This window comes from Alligator mississippiensis, chromosome 4 (genome assembly GCF_030867095.1).
Source record: "Alligator mississippiensis isolate rAllMis1 chromosome 4, rAllMis1, whole genome shotgun sequence".
In the NCBI taxonomy this organism is placed as follows: domain Eukaryota; kingdom Metazoa; phylum Chordata; order Crocodylia; family Alligatoridae; genus Alligator; species Alligator mississippiensis.
The window spans coordinates 53,385,024-53,405,403 of record NC_081827.1 but is presented as its reverse complement, the minus strand read 5'-3'; the positions used below and the strand labels follow the sequence as shown (position 1 = coordinate 53,405,403).

General features: G+C 39.3%; 1 protein-coding gene across 1 annotated transcript in view; it reads right to left on the bottom strand.

Annotated features, from left to right (window-relative positions):
• Positions 1 to 20,380, bottom strand: part of DOCK4 (dedicator of cytokinesis 4) — a 405,154-nt gene that overhangs the window by 88,853 nt on the left and 295,921 nt on the right. The window contains exons 24-26 of the mRNA XM_019492471.2: positions 14,820 to 14,947; positions 10,811 to 10,945; positions 4,456 to 4,554 (exon numbers count right to left, since the gene is read on the bottom strand). Coding sequence (XP_019348016.1) covers positions 4,456 to 4,554; positions 10,811 to 10,945; positions 14,820 to 14,947 — 362 coding nt within the window. The remainder of the gene's footprint in view (positions 1 to 4,455; positions 4,555 to 10,810; positions 10,946 to 14,819; positions 14,948 to 20,380) is intronic.

The window sequence follows — 20,380 nt, the reverse complement described above, 5'->3', positions numbered from 1 at the left end:
CTAACATTGTAATCATCTTAAAATAAATTCCATGGTATATATTGTGGTCAGAAGTATGCTACCTGGAGGCTCTGCATGATGGAAATGCTCATTTGTGTTTCATGGTCTGAATATTCAAAGTTCTTCATGAGTTTACTAGCAGGTACCACTCACTGTAAATCAATCAGTTTCACAGTCCATGCTTCCAACTACATTTACTTTGCCATAAACTATTGCATAGCACTGCTATATATGCCCTAGTGAACATATCATAATAATTCAGCAACAGACTTTAACATTAAAAAAACATTTTAGCTGGCAGTATAAATGTAGTAACATTTCAATGGTTGGAGTACAGTTATAATTAATGCTTCATATGCTTCACATTCTCAAGTGGTATCATGGGAATAATTTCTTCTTTTTGTATGCCTGGGGCAATCACACACTGTCTTTTAATATTCTTACCTGTAATTTACATAAACTTTACTGTATTTTACACCAATTATGACACCATTTCACAATGTCTTATATTATATTGTTTCTTCCAGTAGCAATATTCTTTTGTATAAACAAATGGTGAACTGATGTCCTATTGTGCTTCAATGAAAGGGACAGCCTTTGGAACAGCTATGGTCATTTTTAACATCTTCCACAAGTACCTTTTTATGTATTTGACTCCCCTGCCTCCCCAAGTCAAATTGGACTCAGATTCACTCTAGGGGTACAGCACACAACTCAAGGACAGCAGGGTTAAGGGGGCCAACTTTGTACCCTTTCAATTCTGGGCTGCCTCAGTGGCTGGAGAGTCTCCCTTGGTGTACATTAAAGAACTTGGGGGGACCTATATAACATCACAATAGCTTCCTATGACTGTCACAGTGGCCATAATGCTGTGTTTCGCTTGTTGTACATACTATTTGAGTATTGCATGACAAATTGTAATCTACCAGATGTTAAACCAGTTTATCACTCAATAAAAATGGTGAATCAGCCACAAAAAGTTGATTATTAAAACAACAACTTCTTTATGGCACTGAACTACCCCACAATAATTTTAATGTGTAGCCAGTTGGCCTGTTACATTTTGTTACACGAATACTCACATATACAGCAAAACAAACATAAATGTCTGGCAGGAGCCTCATTTTACCTGCTACATTGGCATTGGGAAGTAACACCTGCATTAGCGTGAATCCTTCATGGCTATGACTGGGACTTTTAGGATTTCTTATGCCACATAAAGGGCCTGGAGTAGGTATAAGGATATCTGTCATAGTCTTAAGTTACTATCTTGTTTTCCACATCTCTCTTGTACGCTCGCTCTGTGGTAAACTAACAAAGAAAGCCTAGAAAGACAACCAGCAGGTCCTGCTGATAACTACCTGTTATTTTTATTTTTCAATTAAAAGGAACCCGACCAAAAAACATCTAGCTGTGCACATAGCTAGGTTATGATTATGCATGCTGTTTTCCTTATCCACTTTTCTCTGCTTCTCCTTAATTATTGCAATCCCCACTGTTGCCTCTTGTTTTAAATTAGATTTCAGAGCTCATTGGGGTACTGCTATAGAACAGATATTTTAAAAAGATATTAAAATTGAGTTTGTACCTAGCAATGAAACAAAGCCATATGCTTGCTAGTATGAAAGATAATCAGAAAAAACACAATCTGCATACATCATCTTAATTCTATACATTTTAAAAGGGACACTGCTAATATAGAAACCAAGTGAACTGTACTTGATATTCTTGCCCATGAATCACCTGCCATTTCTCTGTCATTTTGTACATTTTTCTTTTAATAATGTGTTTTTTCTAGTACTGCAGTGTGAAAGATTTAAACAACTTGAGGACTGACTGAAATGGTACAGTTAACTATATGCAAAGATCTGTCAAATATACACAAAAAATGACTTGAAGAAATGAAGGAAATCTTTTTGCATACTCTTTCACTTATAAGAATCTGAAGTATCACTTATAACAGTACCAGATAAAAAAAATATTTAGATACAGATGCTATTTTTAAATGAGTGCTTTTCCTTTACATTATGCAGAGTTCTATGTAGTGATCAATGACCTGTATAGAGACTATATAGTATACATTGGGGTAATAAAAAACACCCCCAAAAACCTATAAAAATAATATTTGCAAATTCATGTTGATAATACTCAGGACCGTTTTAGTTTCATTTTCACAGTGCTCTCAAGTGGAGGTTTTTGTTTTCACAGGTGCTTCTGGAATGAGAAAATGTCACAAATATTGTGCAGCGCACTCATGCAACTGTTTGTACTACAAACATTTATATGGCCACCTTGGGAGTCATCTGCTCAGAAAGCAGAAATGCCTTGTAATTCATGTGCCCAATCTTTCAGCCAAGATAGCAAATTAGACAAAAACACCCTTCATAACAACAGCCTCACTGAGCAGCAAGTGCTCAAATTCAAAGGTTGGCATACATGTGACATGTATAAAATCCTGAAGCATCATGTTTTCCATATACCATAAGTGACCAAATTGTTTAAATACCTGGTCATTTTGCATACAGCCAATACAACAGTATAATGACCCTTTTTGCATCGCCAGTGAAGCTTTGATCCCACATGATTAGAGCAACTGTTTCAATCCCCACCAAGTATTAGTTAAAATAACAGGTGCTTTTACTTTTTCAACCAATTAAGTTTTTGGTGCTGCTTTTAAAAGAACACTCAAGAAAACAGCATATTTATCATGAAAATTCAATATTCAAAATAAAAGAAGTAGTATAAAAGTATAGTAAGTAGCATGGCTTAATCTGGATGGCAATCTTGGATGCCCAAGATACTGAATAAACCAAAATAAATTGTTAATGTATCAAGGAAGAGCTGGGGTCTTCAAGAAGTTGCACTCTCTTTTTACAATGCAGTAGCCATGAAAAGGTGTTACTTTTCTGCCAGGAGAATCACTATTCTCCCAGTACAAATGAGTTAGCTCAATTTCTTTTTGAGGAAACATGCCTCTTCTAGGAGAATCCAGACCTCAACCTGGAAGAGCTGCCTTGTGAGAGAGTTTCTCTTACCACAGTGAACATGAACACTTATACCTTCTACCCCTCCTGGCTTCCATATTTGTCCAGTTGCTCCTTCCTCCCTGGTCTGAAGGGTTTGCGGTGCTACCTGTTGCTCCCTACCTACTTCCTAGACCAGAGTTCCCAAGCTGAGGAGCAGATGGGAGTCTTTACCTCGATGCTCCCTGTGCTTGCCCCAGACTGAGATCTTCTTAGTCTTGGGAAGATGCAAGGAGCAGAGGAGAGAGGTAGTTAAAGACTGAATGCCTGTACTGCTTTTTCTCCCAGAATCACTTCTGGCGGTGCCAATGAACATCTGCATGCAACCACTGACTCTTCTCCCCTTTCTTTCAGTCAAAATCCTGTGTTGTATTTGTCAAACTCAAGTGAAACAATAAACAATTTGCAGGGTTAATTCAAATGTAGACATTCACATATTTCTAACCATGGAGACGGAACCGGGAAAGTCCAAGACAGTACTCACACTCATGAGAGCAGGATGAGTCTATTGTTGTGGACTTAGGAGCTCACTTCCTGTGACCTGCTTATACTGAGGTTTGAGATAATTAACTACAGCTGGTTGCCTGCATAATAACAGGTGCCTCCATATAAGAGTGGTGTGAGAATAAAGATGTGTCTTAAATCAAACACCTCTTAAGCAATCATCCTCAAAAACATCATGTTCCTTAAGCAAGAAAGTATACAAGTTTATTTCATGCAGACTCTCCCTTATCAAGAGAACAAGGAGAACCTTGTTCTCCTTGCAGTCAACTTAGGCATCTAACCAATGGGTCTTAGAGTTTATAATGTGAACATAACTGAGGTGACATCTATTTGCTTGAACTGAAGGCATGAAGACAGCAACAGTAATACCTAAAGCTGTTATGACCACAATTACTCTCTGGGAAGTGTTTCAAATACTTGAAAGTATTTCCTGGACAGTATCAGGGATTTACACTGAGGGGGAGGGGAAGGTTTGTTCTTGTGAACCTGTTACTACTGGAAATATATGTTTCTTAAGCTATCAATCTGCCACTGCAATATGCCATATTGATCCAACTGTGGCTGTGGTCCTAACTAGAAATGTGGTTAGTTTGTTCTGTGGGATGAGGCTGGAGGATAAGAACAGGGTGATAAGAGCTCTATAGCTTTCCTTTCCCTACTCTCTCTCAGAAGGAAACACAATATATACTATCCATTTACAGTATAGAAATACAAAACTACTCTTGACAGCAAGGCTTCGCAAGTAAACATGAATGTAAAACCTACACCATCGAGTTAAAAGGGTATCTGAGAAACAGATTGTATTTCAGCATCAACCCATGTAAATCAATGGTCCCTTATCTGAGGCAGGAGATCTCCTGAACCATGAAGCATAAAAGAAGGGGGAGGGAGGGATTTAAAGATATAGAAATGCTGATCTGCTCCTTACCCTTAGCTCATCCTTGGTGTTGAAGCTATCAAGAAGTTGCTGGTAATGTCTGTCTGTCATTTGTCGTAAGAGTGACAAGAGGCAGGAGACAAACTCCCCCTGAGGCAAATCAAGAAAAATCTATTACATTAAACCCAAGATACAGAAAATATAACAATTCAATTTATTATATTGTAAGGCTTTTAAAATATTACGAAACTTAAAGAAAAAATAGTGCTATGGATTAGAAACATGGTTTCATAGTATTTCCTTATTAAAACACAGGCCTGTGGATCTGCTTAAAGATCAGTTTTTGTTTTCCAAATACAATTTCCATGTTCTGTAATTTCCTCCGCTTGAATCAGTACAATAACAGCTAAAACAATACAAGCGTGATCCAAAAAAATAATTATAACATGTAGTTTACATAATCATAATTTATTTCTCTTGCATTTGTTTTTATGCAGATTGATGGTTGAAATAGGATGAATTCTACCCTTTTACTTTCAACTAAGTTTTGAAACAAACAAAAATATATAGCAGCAATTTTGAGAATAACTGGTTTGTTTACGTGCAGGAACAGAAAAGATGGAGAATGAAGAAGGAATAAAAAGAGCAGTTTGGGATTTTTTTTAACGTTTATTTTATTGGAAACTAATCAAATTATTAATCAAAACTGCAGTGTACTAGCTTTGACAAAACTTTCATCAAAATGGTTTTCTGAGGTCCAGGATAGAACATCTAGTCAAACCGGGGGGAGGGAGAAGGGAGAGGAAGACAGAGGACAGGATACCTGGGTGCACACGTGCAGTACACACAGCCACCCAGAAAGAGGCTGATTACCAGGGCACTGCCAGGGTACATGGAGAATGGCAAAAGGAGGCCAATGAAACTGGGGTCTCCCCCATTCTAGGTCAAAACTCTGACCTCAGCACTTGTGGGGTAAAGTAGTATCAGTCTGCTTTTTTTTTTTTTCCTGAAAACTCTGAAAGGCTTTGATTTTGTCCCAGTGCAGAACAGGAACATTTTTTTTTAAGTCATGAAAAGGTTTGTAGGATAGCAAAGCAGTTTTCTGACTGCTTCTAGAGCAAAGGGGAATGATAATGTGAGAACAGGAAGGAAGGGAAAAACATATTTCAAACATTTTTCACTCATATGCCACTCATGCTTTGGGTAATTTTAACCTTTCATTAAAAATGTGAATATTTAAATCACCAGAAAAGGAAACACATTTTTACATCAAGTTAATGAACTTGAGATGTCTTTAATGGGATTTTAAAGTGGGCGGACTGCTTTTACCTTGCTGTAGCTAGCACGTAGGGAGCCAGAGCAAGGGTCAGCAATACATAGCTCACAAAGCCACTGCATCTGGCCAAAACAGCTGGTATCCCAGTGGCACTCAGTGGCAGGAGGTTTTGCCCACATGGTGCTCTACAGTGGGTGAGTGGGCTGAGTAGCAGAGAGCTTTGCCCATTCTGGACAGTGGGGAAAAGTGGCCAGTTCCTAGCACCAGCCAGCCTTGGATCCAAGCTGGGCCATTTCTGCCAACCACAAAAAAAACTTTGCCAACACTGAGTTAGAAGCTTTGGCTTGACAGGTTACATTGGGGTAAAAATTAACCATGCCTCATTCTGCAGCAGGATTTTATATTCCTCATTCTGCAGCAGGATTTTATATTGAGACAGCATTCTTGAGTTTGGGTCAGGGTATAAAACCATCTTTTTGCAGTGATGTATTAGTGCCCTCAGCCAGGAAGTCCCTTGATCTTCAGCCTCTGAATATAATCACCCAGGCTACAGCTGTTCCCTTATAAACAGGAAGCACCTTTAAATGTTCATATTATATAATCAAATTTCCTGACCCCATGTTATCTTTTCTGATCAGGAAGCTTTTTAATATTTGCGATGTTTTTCTATTTTTAGGGCTCTGAAATGAATTTAAATATATCACTGCTAGTAAATAAATAAATAAATAAAAAGTAGACACTTGAGACTACTGTTCTTTAGTTATAAAAATGTGAAACTATTTTGTTCCTCATCTTGCTAATTTAGATCAAATGAGTAATTCTTCCTCTCTCTTATTCTAGTCCCATGATTCTTATGCTTATGGATGCCTAATGAACCTACTTCAAAAATGGCCTCAGCCTTGCTTAGCCTCTCTCTTGGTAGTTGGGCCATTTTTCTTGAAAGTGACAGATGTGCGTTCAAATAAATGCTTTTTTTGCTAAATAAATAATGGACAAAACTCTCCCTGACTTCAACTGGAGCAAGGTTGTAGGACATTAATCTCTCTCACAAATATTTTGTGAATAAGAAACTAAGCCAACCATTGTTTCAATGTCGTCTTTTAGAATACAGCCCTTTGTATGCATTTTTCTGTGATAATGTCTGCTTTGTATTAAAAGTTCACACACTAAAGTTGAAGTAAAACACCTATATTATATTACTGCTTAGTGCTACTCTACTACAAAATGACCAAACTTTGACTCAAATGACATTCCCTATAGCCAAGACTGTTTATAACGGGATCTCAAAATTTAGTTCCTTGGTCTGAGGCTGTGGAGAGGTGGAAGGCAGGCAGCAGGTACAGCTCCCACTCCAACCCCAGGAGCCAGAGCCAAAGCTGCAGCAGCTGCCTGCCTCCCCATGCCTTGTATTCAAATCCAAGAAGAGGGGCTTTTTTGCCATGTTAAATGGGGGGGGGAACTCATCTTGGATTTGAGTGAATACAGTATATCTCAGAACTCACAGCTATTACACATGCTTATGTCGATCATTTTGAATGAGACGTGCCTCTAAAGCCTGAAACCTACCTAAGGCGATTTTGGATACATTCACAAGTCATTCCTGCACCAAGGTCCAAATGAGAGGACCACTCCGATGCAGTTAGAGTATGCTTAGCGACAGAGGAATGCATCTTCCCTCTCCTCCCCACTACTTGCCAAACCCCCAGTAGTTTGGGCCTTCCTCTGGGGCCTTGGGTTCTGGCCCTGGGACTACTTATGCCCTCCTCACTAGGCTATAGTCAGATTCACTCTTGCTTCTCTCTTTGCACCCATGACTCTTATATTTGTGGCTCCCAGTGACTGCTTCAGCAAGAGAGAAGGGGATGGCAGAAGATGGCTTTAGTCCTACCTAGGTTATAGCTTAGAAGTAAGGGCAATTTTCCGCGTAGGAGAGATTCAAACCCCTTCTGGATAAGGAAGGTCTTGAACTGAGATCTCTCTCTTCCTAGCCCACTAGGCTATTGGACAAAAGATGAGTGGGCCACATCCTCCTTTTCCTGCACCCTCATTTTAATAAGGCCCTGGCTTTAGATGATTCAGCTTCAAAACCCACACTAACAGAGGTCTTAAGCTCAAGGCTGAAGGGACACACAAACTCTTGTGAAACTCCATACTTCCTACTGGCTGGTCTATACATCCTCTTGCATAACGTTGTAGGTGCTGTGAATACTGACCAAAATGCACATAAGTGCCTCCATTCGAAGTACGCAGGCCCAGGATGTATTCTGATGCATGACATTGCTGTAACAAGATGCCTTAATGAATCAAGACTCTAGCGTATAATTAGGCACCCAGATAAATGTGGTATATTTCAAAAGTAATAAGCACTCAAGCTGCTCCTTTTGAAACAAACTTCAGAACCTAATACTGAAAAATGCTGGCTCAGATTCCTGCCAATGCCACAGTCACAGAGCCAAAGAATGTAAATAAAATCATGCATGCTCTGCTTGTAAATAAGACTGAATACTTAATTTACATCCCAACCTCTTAAAAACTAAGAAGTACAAGGGTCAGATTCTAGCATCCTAAATCAAGCTGAGTAGAACATCACAATACCACAAGTGGTCTGAACAAGTTATTTTTCATTTTCTTGTATAAAGAGCAAAATTATTAAAAACATATGGAGTTGACAGTTTTGCAGTAGCACTGTGTTCCAATTCATTATGGCTCAGAGGGGCCATGTTCTAAGATTTCACAGTGGGAGAAGCTGTGTTTTAATTGGGTTCCTCTCAGACATTTAATTGTATGCAGTTACATTTTTCATAAAACAACCTAAGGAGCCAATTCATTGACTTCATAAAGCAATTAGATTTGTGGGGTTGTCTTCACCACTGCGTTGTTCCAGTTTTATGATAGTGCAACTCCACTGAGCTCACTGACCCTGGATATTATAAAGCTTCCTTCTGAGCACACAGCTTCAAAGTACCACATCCATCACAGAGAGAGTACTTAACGTGCAAGTGATTCATAACGCACCATAAGGTAAGATTAAGAATACGTCCACACTGCAGTCTGAAGTATGGCAGAGCTCAGGGCTGTCCAACCTTGCACAGTTGGCAGCCTGTTCTCCCTCCTCCCTGCAGTACCATGCACATGGGCTGGCCCCTAACTCAGTGGCCACAGGTTCCCCCCTGCACTGCAGTTTGTGCCACACTGCCCTGTGCTGTTCCACACAGGTGAAGAAAGCAGAAGCTGGAGGGAAACCTGAAGCTCCCCAGCTACAGATGCAGCCAGAAGAATGGGGAGAGCAGCAGATGAGTGGGAGCCTGGGGGCTACAAATTAACCCCTCATCAGCTGCATGTGACCTGTGGCAGGGCAGCCCTGGTGTAGAGAAACCTGACCTAATTGTAAACAAGTTAGCATGGGTCCTAAGAACAATCTAGCCACTGAGCATCAAGCTCCATGCAGTTCAATTTACTCTGCTTCTTGATAAATTATGCAGAAACACCATGCAGTGCCTGTGGCAACACATGGAAATATACCTTCGGGACTACTTGCAGAAGTATGGAAGTATCTAATAGGAGCAATTGTAATAGAATCTAACCCAGTGTGCTGCCATAAGCCTACATCCTTCTCACAAAGCACATTTAACGATAAATGCAGTATGAATTCATGGCAACATAATGGGACAGATTCTTCTACCCATACTCATATTGGGTGGTGACTTATGCCATAAATACTTCTAAGAACCAGGAGCAGTGTGTTTCCAAAACCCATGCTGCATGATGCCCCCACAATAATGTATATAATTGGCTTATGCTGTGCTGTGAATCACTTCTACATTAAGAATTCAGTGAGATGCCTGTGGTGATGATGATGGAATGCCTCTGCAAGGCATGTATAACTAAAGAAAACTCTGTAACTTGCAAGGACTTTTAGAATGTTTTCAATGACATTTTATAAAAACTACGTACATGAGCAAACAGATATTTTAAAGGAAACCAGTAGGAATGGACTTTTTCCACACTTGTAGCCCAATTCTGTAACCCTCACTTTGGCTGAGTAGTGAATCCTTCTTTGATGACCTGACACCTGGAGAATATTTCTGCAGTTTAAAATTAAAGGAATGTGAGTTTACAGAAGTGCAGTTCCTATGAACCATAATAAATTTGAGCACAGGGTTGCCCTATCACAAATTACAGGTAACCCATGATCAACTCCATGAATACATCTAATAATTTTGTTCCCTGTGGGAGAAAGTAAAAAATATTTTTTTCCCCCATGTATTGAATGCTCTTTAAAACGTGTGACCTCAGAGGGCATTTACGCTTGAAAGGAGAAAATCCATTTATCACTGGGAAAACAACAAGCATGGCTGGTCAAGTGAGACAGAAAATTTAAAAAAGTAAGTAGTGTTCAAGTACACAGAGTGTTTCTTAGGAAATTGCTGACAGACAAGTAAGCAACTTGTTTCTCTTTACAAGGCTAAGTCCATTGCTCTTTGGTTAGGCCTCTATGTATCGACTTTCATGCAAGAATTCTCTGTTCCTCCAAAGTCACCTGACAACCTCTTTCCAAGTAGAACAAAATGCAGCTTTCATTTTGTTTCACCAATACTGACAGTGGGCTTTTCTTTAAGTGATTTCACTTGAACCTCTTAATATGCATGGTCTATTTTATTATGTTGACCTAAATACCACTTATTTTCCCTTTCTAACACTGATCTCTTGACTTCAATTAATACACTAGAACTGAAACTCAGGTACTCAGTTCATATAATTTTTTTCTCCTCCTACTACATAAAACTGCTGGCAGAAAGCTGTTGAATTGTCAACAGAAGAATCTCAGTGAATTCTCCACTATCCAAAAGGATGTCAAGTGGAAAAATTTCACCACGTTAATTTTATAAATACTATCCATAAATAAATAAAAATATAGAACATTAACAACTCCAGTGAAAGAATGACAAAAAAGTACATTCTACCTTACTCCTTTAATTCCACTACATCTGGATAATGCAACCTTTTTTCAGAATAGCAGATAATCAGATTAACAATGTGTATTACAATGTATTGGTAATTCACCTAGATGCAATGGGAGGATCTATAAGTGCAACGACAGACTGAGATTGTTTTATGATGAAATCTTACAGTCACATCTTGAAACTGGAGGCGCATTGCAGACCCGGATGGCTGAGGTCGGCTTGTAATCTCCAGTATGGTTCTCAACAGTATGTCTAACAGGCTGTTCACGATCACATCAATTTCTTCCAAGACTGATTTTTCCTTAAATAGATAAAAACTTTCTTTCAGATTGCTATAATTTAGAAGGGAGGATGACACAGACAGAATTTTTCCTTCAACAGCATTAGCAGTTGGATTACTTTACTGTATGTGAGAATTAGTTTTCCTCATGACTGCTGCAGTCCAGAAACCACAGGAATATTCTTTATTCAAAATACCGTCATCACGCCATTGACTTGAACCCAAGTGTTTGCAATTAATCACACGTATAGAGAAGACAGTTATCCCTATGAATGTGAGTACTCATCATTAAGCATAATCTTATTTTCCATTACAGCAGAGAAGAGAGTACTAAATGATATGTGAAAGTTTTATAGTCAATATCCATACATTTTTGCAAGGGAAACTCCCAAATGGAGGCTTAAAGTGCAAAAGAGAGAGAATTTTGGTTTAAATACTTCATCATATCAGCAAAGAAACTACCCTAAAAATAAACTGATTTCACTAAGCTTCTTTAGTGACTGATTCAGCAGGAAGTTTCAGCTACTTTTCCATCCCCAGAACAGTGCAAATGTGAATTTGGTCAATTAAAGAAAATTCATTGCTGTTTTTCATCAGCAGACCAGTACAAAGGAGCTAGCATAGGCACCAGTGATCCTGGCCATGAATGCGTAACTGTTTGTTAAGAACATAACATTCTCACATACAGAAGAACAAAGTTAATGTATTGTGTGTTCCAGCTGCCCTTTTTTTCCTAAATCAGGAAATAAAAAGTTAATTTTGCTATGTTATACACACTAGCATAGCATTGTCTCTTTGCTTTCTTTCCAAATGTATATCTTTTTTCATTTTGGCTTTTCATTATTTTTCATTGTTCTCTCTCTTCATTTCCATAAAGATTTCATGGATCTCTATAAAAACCTGGGAGCTTGAATGCTAGCTGACCAGGGTTGAGAGCTGGTCTCCACATGAGTTCTGGCACTTCACCTCCTTGGGGAAATGCTGACAATCTCAACTCACTCTGGACCTAATACTTCATGACTGCTCTTTACCAGCCTGGAAAAGAAAGGGTCCAAATCACAGGTTAGCACAAAGCTGCATCTACAGTCTCTTTGGGCAAAATGATTGACACTGGTTGAAAGTAAAGAGTTTTCCCTTAACACACTGTTCTGTTTCCATGGCAGTAAGCAGCACAGGCCAAACCTGAGCTATTTTATCTTCAAAGTAATGTGACATTTTTCACAGCAAATAACACTTAACTGTAACCAAATGTCGTCTAACCAACTGACAAACAAGAGCATTAATTCTACTGGGTAAGACTCAGCATACATGATGAAGATCAAGGCTTCATCTTCACCTCTTGCACAGCCAACGTAGGAGAGCTGTAACAAAAATCAAAACACTTGGCATGTCACTATTTGGACTCAACAGGAGCCTTCCTGTTGAGTCCTTCCTTCATCTTCATGTGCTGTAGATCAACCTCATATGTAGGCTACTGTATCAAAAAGGGAGAAAATACAGTATTATGATTTTATACAGATTATTCTCAGGGTGGTCTGTGGAAGAACAATCTTATCCTTCAAAGTGGCCTAGAAACTCTGTCAGACATTTTGGTTCTGTGATAAAACTTTTCCCTGAATTTTGGGTATGAAAGTTGCATTCTTTTAAATGTTGCCATAGATAGGGATGGCATAAGACCTTGCAATGCAAGAAATTTGTAAACTCATGCTAAGAAATTTCTGGCCCTGGCCAAATGCTTTGCCTCGTCAAGCTAAATGTACTGCAGCCTCCAGCAATTACCTTTTCTGATCTATCTGTAGCACCGTCCCTCAACTTACATTCCTATGTTTCTGACCTGAACACTGGATCCAGCTTGTATGTGTTCTGCCATATATATATATATATATATATATATATATATATATATATATATATACACACACACACACACACACACACACAGATCTTGCTATATATATCACCTGAGACAGTTAACAGTTTGTCTTAGAAGTTATGAGATGATCCAAAAGAATCATCATAGATGGTATGAAATCACAAGGAAATCAATCAAGTGTCATGAACGTGATCATTTCATCTTATGCACTGGAAGATATCAAACTATGCATCAACACCAACCCAGTCTTCCATCCATTTCTGCAATAACATACAAAAAAATTTCTATCCCAAAGCTGTGTCAGATATAAAAAAATAAAGATGCTCCCTTCATCCCCCAGTCTCATTTTGCCTCATGGTGAACCATGCACCCAATAAAACAATGAAAGAAGTCTTGTAGCATCAAAGTTACACCTCCTTAATCTATATCAAATCTTCAATCTGAAACTAAAAACCACACATATCATCCTGGGTTCCTGAGGATTCTTGTATGCTGATAACAAAGGAACTGAGATTAAGCATGCTGATCATGGTTTATACAGATGACACCAACTACAGCACAATATTATTTTGTTCTTGCCTTGTTGCTCCGACACAACCACAGGGATTGAAGGGATACACCCCCCATAACCACAACATTCCTTCGTATCTGCAATATACATCTTTGTTCAACATTCTTGGCCACATAAGCCTCTTGACCTTTAGGGTCATACCACTATCACCTAGATTCAAGTACAAATCCCAGAAGCAAATTGCAAAGTCCATAGCAACCAACAGCACCTCAACTAATCCCCCAACATCTCTGGTGAACTTTTCCAAAATACATAGATCAACCAACAGTATACCCACTTCAGTTACCTTAAAGTCCATAAACTGTAGCATGCCTCTAAAGAGTCCTGTGGGTCTCTCAATTGCCACTTACAGAATACTGATTCTGCCCAAAGTCCTACTAGAGGACTCTACTCAAAGGGCTGAGAGTGAGGTTCCTGCAGATTGATATGGATATGAAGCCAGGCCACCATGTCCTAAGGTCTGTCAGAATCAGAGAAGAACAATCAAACCCTAGTGGTGAATTTCCCTATACACATCTGCAAATCCTGTTCTTAAGTCTCCACAGAACCACATGCTGCCATGAACTTTTAGGAACTTAAGAACCACAGAACTGGAAGAGGCCTCCTGGGTCAGAGTCCAGACCCTTGCATTCACAGGCAATCATTAGCCATAAGCATCCCTTCAAATCCTCACCCACAGCTACAAGGAACAATATCTGAAACACCAAGAACACCTCACAACATACCACAAGTAAAAGCAGGGAAGACTCCTCCTGCTCTACCCTTTGTCCTGCAACTAAGAAGTCTATAAATCTCTTCCTTTCTCCTTCTTCTTTCCAATTAGAAATCCCTTCCACATCTACTCCTTGCACATATTTCCAAATTCAATCCCTCTAGTCCAAAAAAGCTACTCAAACAAGATTAGAGAGGGGCAAGGCCAAAACAGAGTAGGAGAAACATCCCCCAACTCCTTCACAGTCCTGGTTTGGACAGTATCTCTTAAAATATCTCCTGGACGGGGAAAGCATGGGCTGGAGCTAGAGGTGTAGATATATTTCTGGCCCTAGGCTTTCCTACAGTCCTTCTACACAATAACAGAGAAAATAGCCACTTTTAAATCTAAACCCTAAAATATATATCTGACAAGAAGAAGCTATTTACCTCATGCCCTCTAAATTTTAAACCAGTCAAACTTCCTCTATTTCTTTTTGAGCTACTGAATCTTAGGGGAACATTGGAGCAGTGTCAACGCTTTGTAGAACACAGTGTACTACAATTAAAATATTCTTATAAGGAGAAAAAAACACAGATGAAAAACCAAACTGACACATTCATAGAGAAACAGTTCATGGATCATTTCTTACAACATACTCTTTTTTGTTCAAGAGCCAGTCTCATTTAATTACTAATATTCCAATAAAGAAATCCGAAGTAAGTCCAAATCCTGAAGTACATGACCTGCATTTACTTACTGAGCTATTTTTCTTGATGAGACAAAATATGTTGCTAAGGATACGAGCACACATTATCAGATCCTTCTGCTCTTGTAAATGCATGTGGAGATGATGCAAAACTACTGGAAGAAGAATATATCTGGAATCTGGAATGAGAGGGAAATGTTATGAGTGGACTCTACTTATGATATAATTTCATTTAGTATTTTTACTGAATATATGATTATATGTATTTACGCAAATGCAAATGTATGTTACATTGATAGAAATATTTCTAATCAGAAGCATTTATCAGCTACATTCGCTATCATGACAAAGAAAAAAATGCCTCTAAACAGGAACAACCCACTCCAGAAGAAAAAATCCAAAACACAGCATGCCATATGGGATACTGTGCATGTGAAATAAAGCTACATAAGTGCTATACAGAAAATTTTGAAAAAATATTGCTTGCATTCAAAATCACATAAAAACTATATACCTCCCTGTTTTGACATGGCTCCTTTGCAATCCAAAATGCCACTGGCTTTTTTAAGATATTACATTAGGCAAATTCAATTTTTATTTAGTGTCCACAGTTACACCTTTGGGTCTCTTTCACTGACTGCTTTTAAGGTTCCTCCCTTCTACTGAGTATGTGTGATTCACATTTGTCTCTACATGAATTAATTTGCATTTTTCTAGCTGAATCTAATTTTCTGCCCACGGTCCTTCATTATTATTTTTCTGACTTCTCCCAATTTAGTGCCATCTCTCAATTTTACTAACATGCTAGTTACTTCCTCTTCTGATGATCATTAATGAAGATGTTAAATGAGACAAGTCCTAACACTTATCCCTGTGGTGATACTCTAGACACCTATCACCATCCTGTAAGATGAAATTTGTTGCTATCCTTTGTTTATAGGCTTTTTTAGATACTTGAAACTGAGTAAATGTGTTTTAAATGTATTTGAATTACATAAATATTTTTAGAGAAACCCTTGGATGCTTTATGAATATCTAACTTTTCTAAAGCAGTCTCCTTGCTCATTAATTTTCTCATTATCTCACTAAACATCAGGTTTGTCTAGCAAGGAGGTTATTCTTTATATACTCATGCTGACAACTGCTCATGATCCTGTTACCCTCTCCATAATCAATATTTTGTTTTCATCTATTTTTCTGAAAAAGACAAAACTTAACTCTGTCAGATCAAGATTCTCTTCTTTATTGAAAATTAACACTGTTCTTGCTTTTCCACAGCCTTCCCTGGTTGCCATTTGACTTGAAACATGCCAGAAGGACTAGGTGATTCATATATGATTTGAAAAATATTCCACGTATTTCTTGCCTGCTGCTTATTCTGTTTCCTTTTACATCCTTATTAATTATTCAAATGTTTTTGTATGTTTTTTCCATGCAAGAGAAACTCGAAACAGGAAATTAGGGCTAGATCCAGAAAACAACTTAGGTGCCTACAAGTTTGGCACTGCAATGACCAACTGTTAAGTGTCTGGCCCCACAGGTAGATACCTAAGTTTCCTACACAACGTATGGTGAGAGTTAGGTGTCTCAGAAGGGTGATCCAAAAACCCATGGGCTGAATAAGAGGGCCACACAGCTAACCAACAGGAAATGCTCCTGCAAGTGTGAAACTATCCACTTGAGTTTAGGCACTTTATACAATACTGCAGGGAGATATCTGCCTGTACTTGTGCTCCACATCCCCGAGTTCTGATCCTACATGTTTTTTGAAAGGACTAAATAGGGCCCATTGTTTTCCAATTAAAACATGATAGGAGGAGGAAGTGGTGCCACCGCTGGCAGTTGCCTAGTGGTTAGAACAACTGCCCATGAAGAAAGACGCTTGAATTCAATGCCTCCTTCAACTCGAGGAAATTCAAACCAATATCTCCCACCCCAGAGGAGTGGACTAACCACCCACTTAAAGGCAACACTAGGTATGGTGCATTGCCTAACCTTTTTGTTCAAGTGGGTCTGTTGTGCAAGATTCAAGGGCAGGAGAACAGAACACAAGAGGGAGCTATCACCAGGTACGTGTTAAACGAGTGTTTGAATCTTTTTAGGGTGAGGACAGCCTTGAACCCAGTTCTCCAACTTCCTAGGAAAGTACTTTCTTAGGCTATTGTATAATATATGGGCAAAACATTCTCCTCCAGCCAGTTTATTTTTAAATAAAGTAGCTACAACTTCATGCTCTGAGGGGTCTGATGCTGTTGAAGTACATTAGACACCACCAAAATTTATCAACATCAGGCCTCTCAGGGGACTGAGGCACTCCTCTACTTGGCTTCTTGATCCCAGTGGGACTACATGGGAAACTGGACACAAGTGCTCAGCCCTGGACAGTTCTGGGAACATACCAAAACAGGATGACTGGTACATATGGGAATTGCAGGCCAAAAAAAAGACACGTGGGCCTTCCAGGATTAGGCATAGCTATGTAGGGGTATTCTGGATCACACTTTGAGACAAATTTTGGATCTAAAGTGTTTTGTGTGACAAATCCTTTTATTTGGATCTTAGTTCCTCAGCCATAATTGAACCAACCTTATTTATTAATCAGTTTTACCATTCTATTTTTGAAAAAGTGTCTTGATGTTTTAGGCAGTAGAATGGTCAGGGTCTTCATAGTACATATTAAATACAAGAAACAGGACCAAAAGTGCAAAGCCAGCTAATGTTATGGTGACCTTCAACTGTACTGATACAGGCAATTAGTGCACCACCTACTGAATTATCTACCTACATCATTTACTGCAACACAGAACAAATTACTTGAAAGCATATAATCCAAATATATGACATCAATCTCTTCTTCCTTGCCCAGGTGACCTGCCACAAGCATGGCAGAGGCATGAATGTGGGATCCCGGTCTCTCCCTGCACTGGCAAGTAGCAAGCTCCCGCAGCTGGCAGCCCTTTCAGGTGATCTGGGTTCTCACTAGCAGGTGCACACCACATTCTGCCAGGCCTCACCACCTGATCTGGGCTCCCAGTCACATTGGTGCACCATGTGCCCCTGTGGCTGGGATCCCAGATTAGCAGACAGGGCTCCCATCTCTGGAAGCACATGTAATAACTCTGTGGCTTATTTCTTGCTTTATCACACCATTAAATACATTAATTTGTAGCTTGTTAATGATGGGTAACAATTTAAGACGTGATTAACTGGTTTATCACATCTTAAGTGTAATGTGTGGTAGGGGCCTGAGATCTAAAGGGATCACTAAAAAGCTTTGTTCTGAAAGGTTAGAAAATGCAGCATAAATCACTTGCTTACAGATTTTACCCCCCCCCCCCCCCCCCAACAACAACTGTCAGGTACAATGTCAGCCACTGAATACAGTAAAATTAATGAGTACAAGTAATAGTACAATAATTAGAAGCCTTAACCATCAGTCACTGTCCTAATTTTCTCCACATACAGGAAGCCAAATTAGCTGATTTTTAAAAATGCTAATACTTGCCTTTACAAATATTGTACAGAACTAGGGAAATTAAATTTTCATGACATTACTCTTTTCAGGTCTATGGCTGGCATCAATGGTTGGCATCATTTAAAGATAGGATACTTGAGACATCTCTGTGCTTTTCTGTTGCACGCTACATGCATTAAATATTCAGCCCAAAAGCAAAACTTTCCCTCTTGCACTCTAGTCAATAGGGATCATTAACATGTCTGCATCATTAGCATGTGATTTTTTTTTTAGTTTCTCTCAGAGGTTTATTATGGAAAGACAGTGTTTCAACCATCATTTATTTCAAAGACTCTTTATTGCAGAGGTGGCCAAAACTGGGGGTTGTAAAAGAACTGTTAAATATCAAAAAGGCTTTCAACTTAATGGTACATTTTAAACAAAGAACTATCATTCCTATGCTCCCAATTACAATGTAGGCCTGGAAAAATTTTAAAAACTGAGGTGTTTTCATTATTTCTTCATTTGTTTTTATTTTGTATTTTTCTCTGCTGTGGCAATGAAAATGAAAGAAGTCATTCCTACTCGTGATCTGAAGAAGTCTCATTTCCACACAGGCAATTTTGTATTTGTTAGGCTAGGAGGACTGCATGGGTGGGGTAGGAAGGGAGGACTGCTGAACAGCATGAAAAATAGCTCCCAGTGGAATTTTGAAAACAAATAAACATGAAAACATTTCTGTCTAAGCAGTGCATTTTAATTTCCAGAGCTGTCCATTTCATACCTCCCATGAAGCACTGTTTTCACTTTAAAAGAACTATTAGCTGTGATGCAGAAGAATGAGATGCATCATTGGAAAAAAATGTGAAAAAGCTTTTTCTGCCTGGTCAGATGCTTTTGCAAAAAATAAAAACATTGATCCCTTTTAGAGGATGCATTTAAGATGGATAAATGTTTCTCAGCACATATTCCATATATTTAATATCAAAATGAACTCTGTGCATCTTACCAGGGCAAGAAGGTCTGCAGAAACAAGCTCAAAGCAGCTTCAAGGTACAGTTTCCTTACTGAGAGCATCTTTTGGCCTTTGGCCTTACCTTTTTCATTTGGGTCTTCTGTCCTCACTGACCTGTCTTCCTGCCTTAAGCAGAAAGGAAACTGTTCATTTATTTCAGTTACATGTAAAAGCTGCATGTGTACAAGATGATGACATGAGAGCTAAACTACAGGCATGGCTGCACTCACAAAGGCAGAATTATTGGTAGTGGTATGGAATAGCTGACCTCTGAACTTATCTATCAAGGGCATGTCTATAGTTCAATAAACTAACCGTGCTGGGCAACAGTAAACTCAAACATAGAGCATATTGTGGATGACCTCCTGAACCAGAATCAAGAAGTCCAGGCTTACACAGCATTAATCAAGCTAGTTAGCACCAGCAATCAACAAGGCTAATAAGCCTGTCCACCAAGTCACTTGAACCCACTCAGTTCAGGTAGTCTATGTGGAGCAGTGCAGGCATGTTTTAAGGTTCTGCTGCCTGACATACCATGGACAGGTGTTCATTTCTACAGGTGAAAATATCTGGGAAATTTGCAGTGCTAGAAATCTTAGAGAGAGAGGGAGCATACAGGCATTGCAGCCTGCAACTGCCCCCTCTGCCCTCCTACTAGTGTGCTCACTGTTGGGCATTACCACAGACTAGTAAAGGGGAGGAACAGTGGCTGCTCACCTCCTCCCACTCCCCAGGGTCACTCCAGCCTGGGGAAGGCGTGGGAAGCTGGACAATGGAGCAGCTGCTGATTCCTCACTTCAGGTGATGCACAGGGAAGCTTTTCCTGCTCTCTACTCTTCCTGGTCTGGGATCGGAGTAACCTCAGGTCAGTGTTCCCTAAACAGAGGTAACTTCAGTCTGGGGGAGGCACAGGGAAACTTTCTCCACTACTCCAATCCTCCTGGGACCAGAAGGAGTTCAGAAGCTCCTGCTTCCTGCACTGGACATCTCTCAGGCCTGGGAAGGACAAGGCAGGCTATAGGCAATAGGAGAAAGTCTCTTACAGGAGAGATCTTCCTTGCTGCAAAGAGAAAGATCTTTCTCCTAGAAGCAACATGCTTGCTGAAGGAGAAACTGTATGCTCTGTTTCTAGTGGGAGAGTGC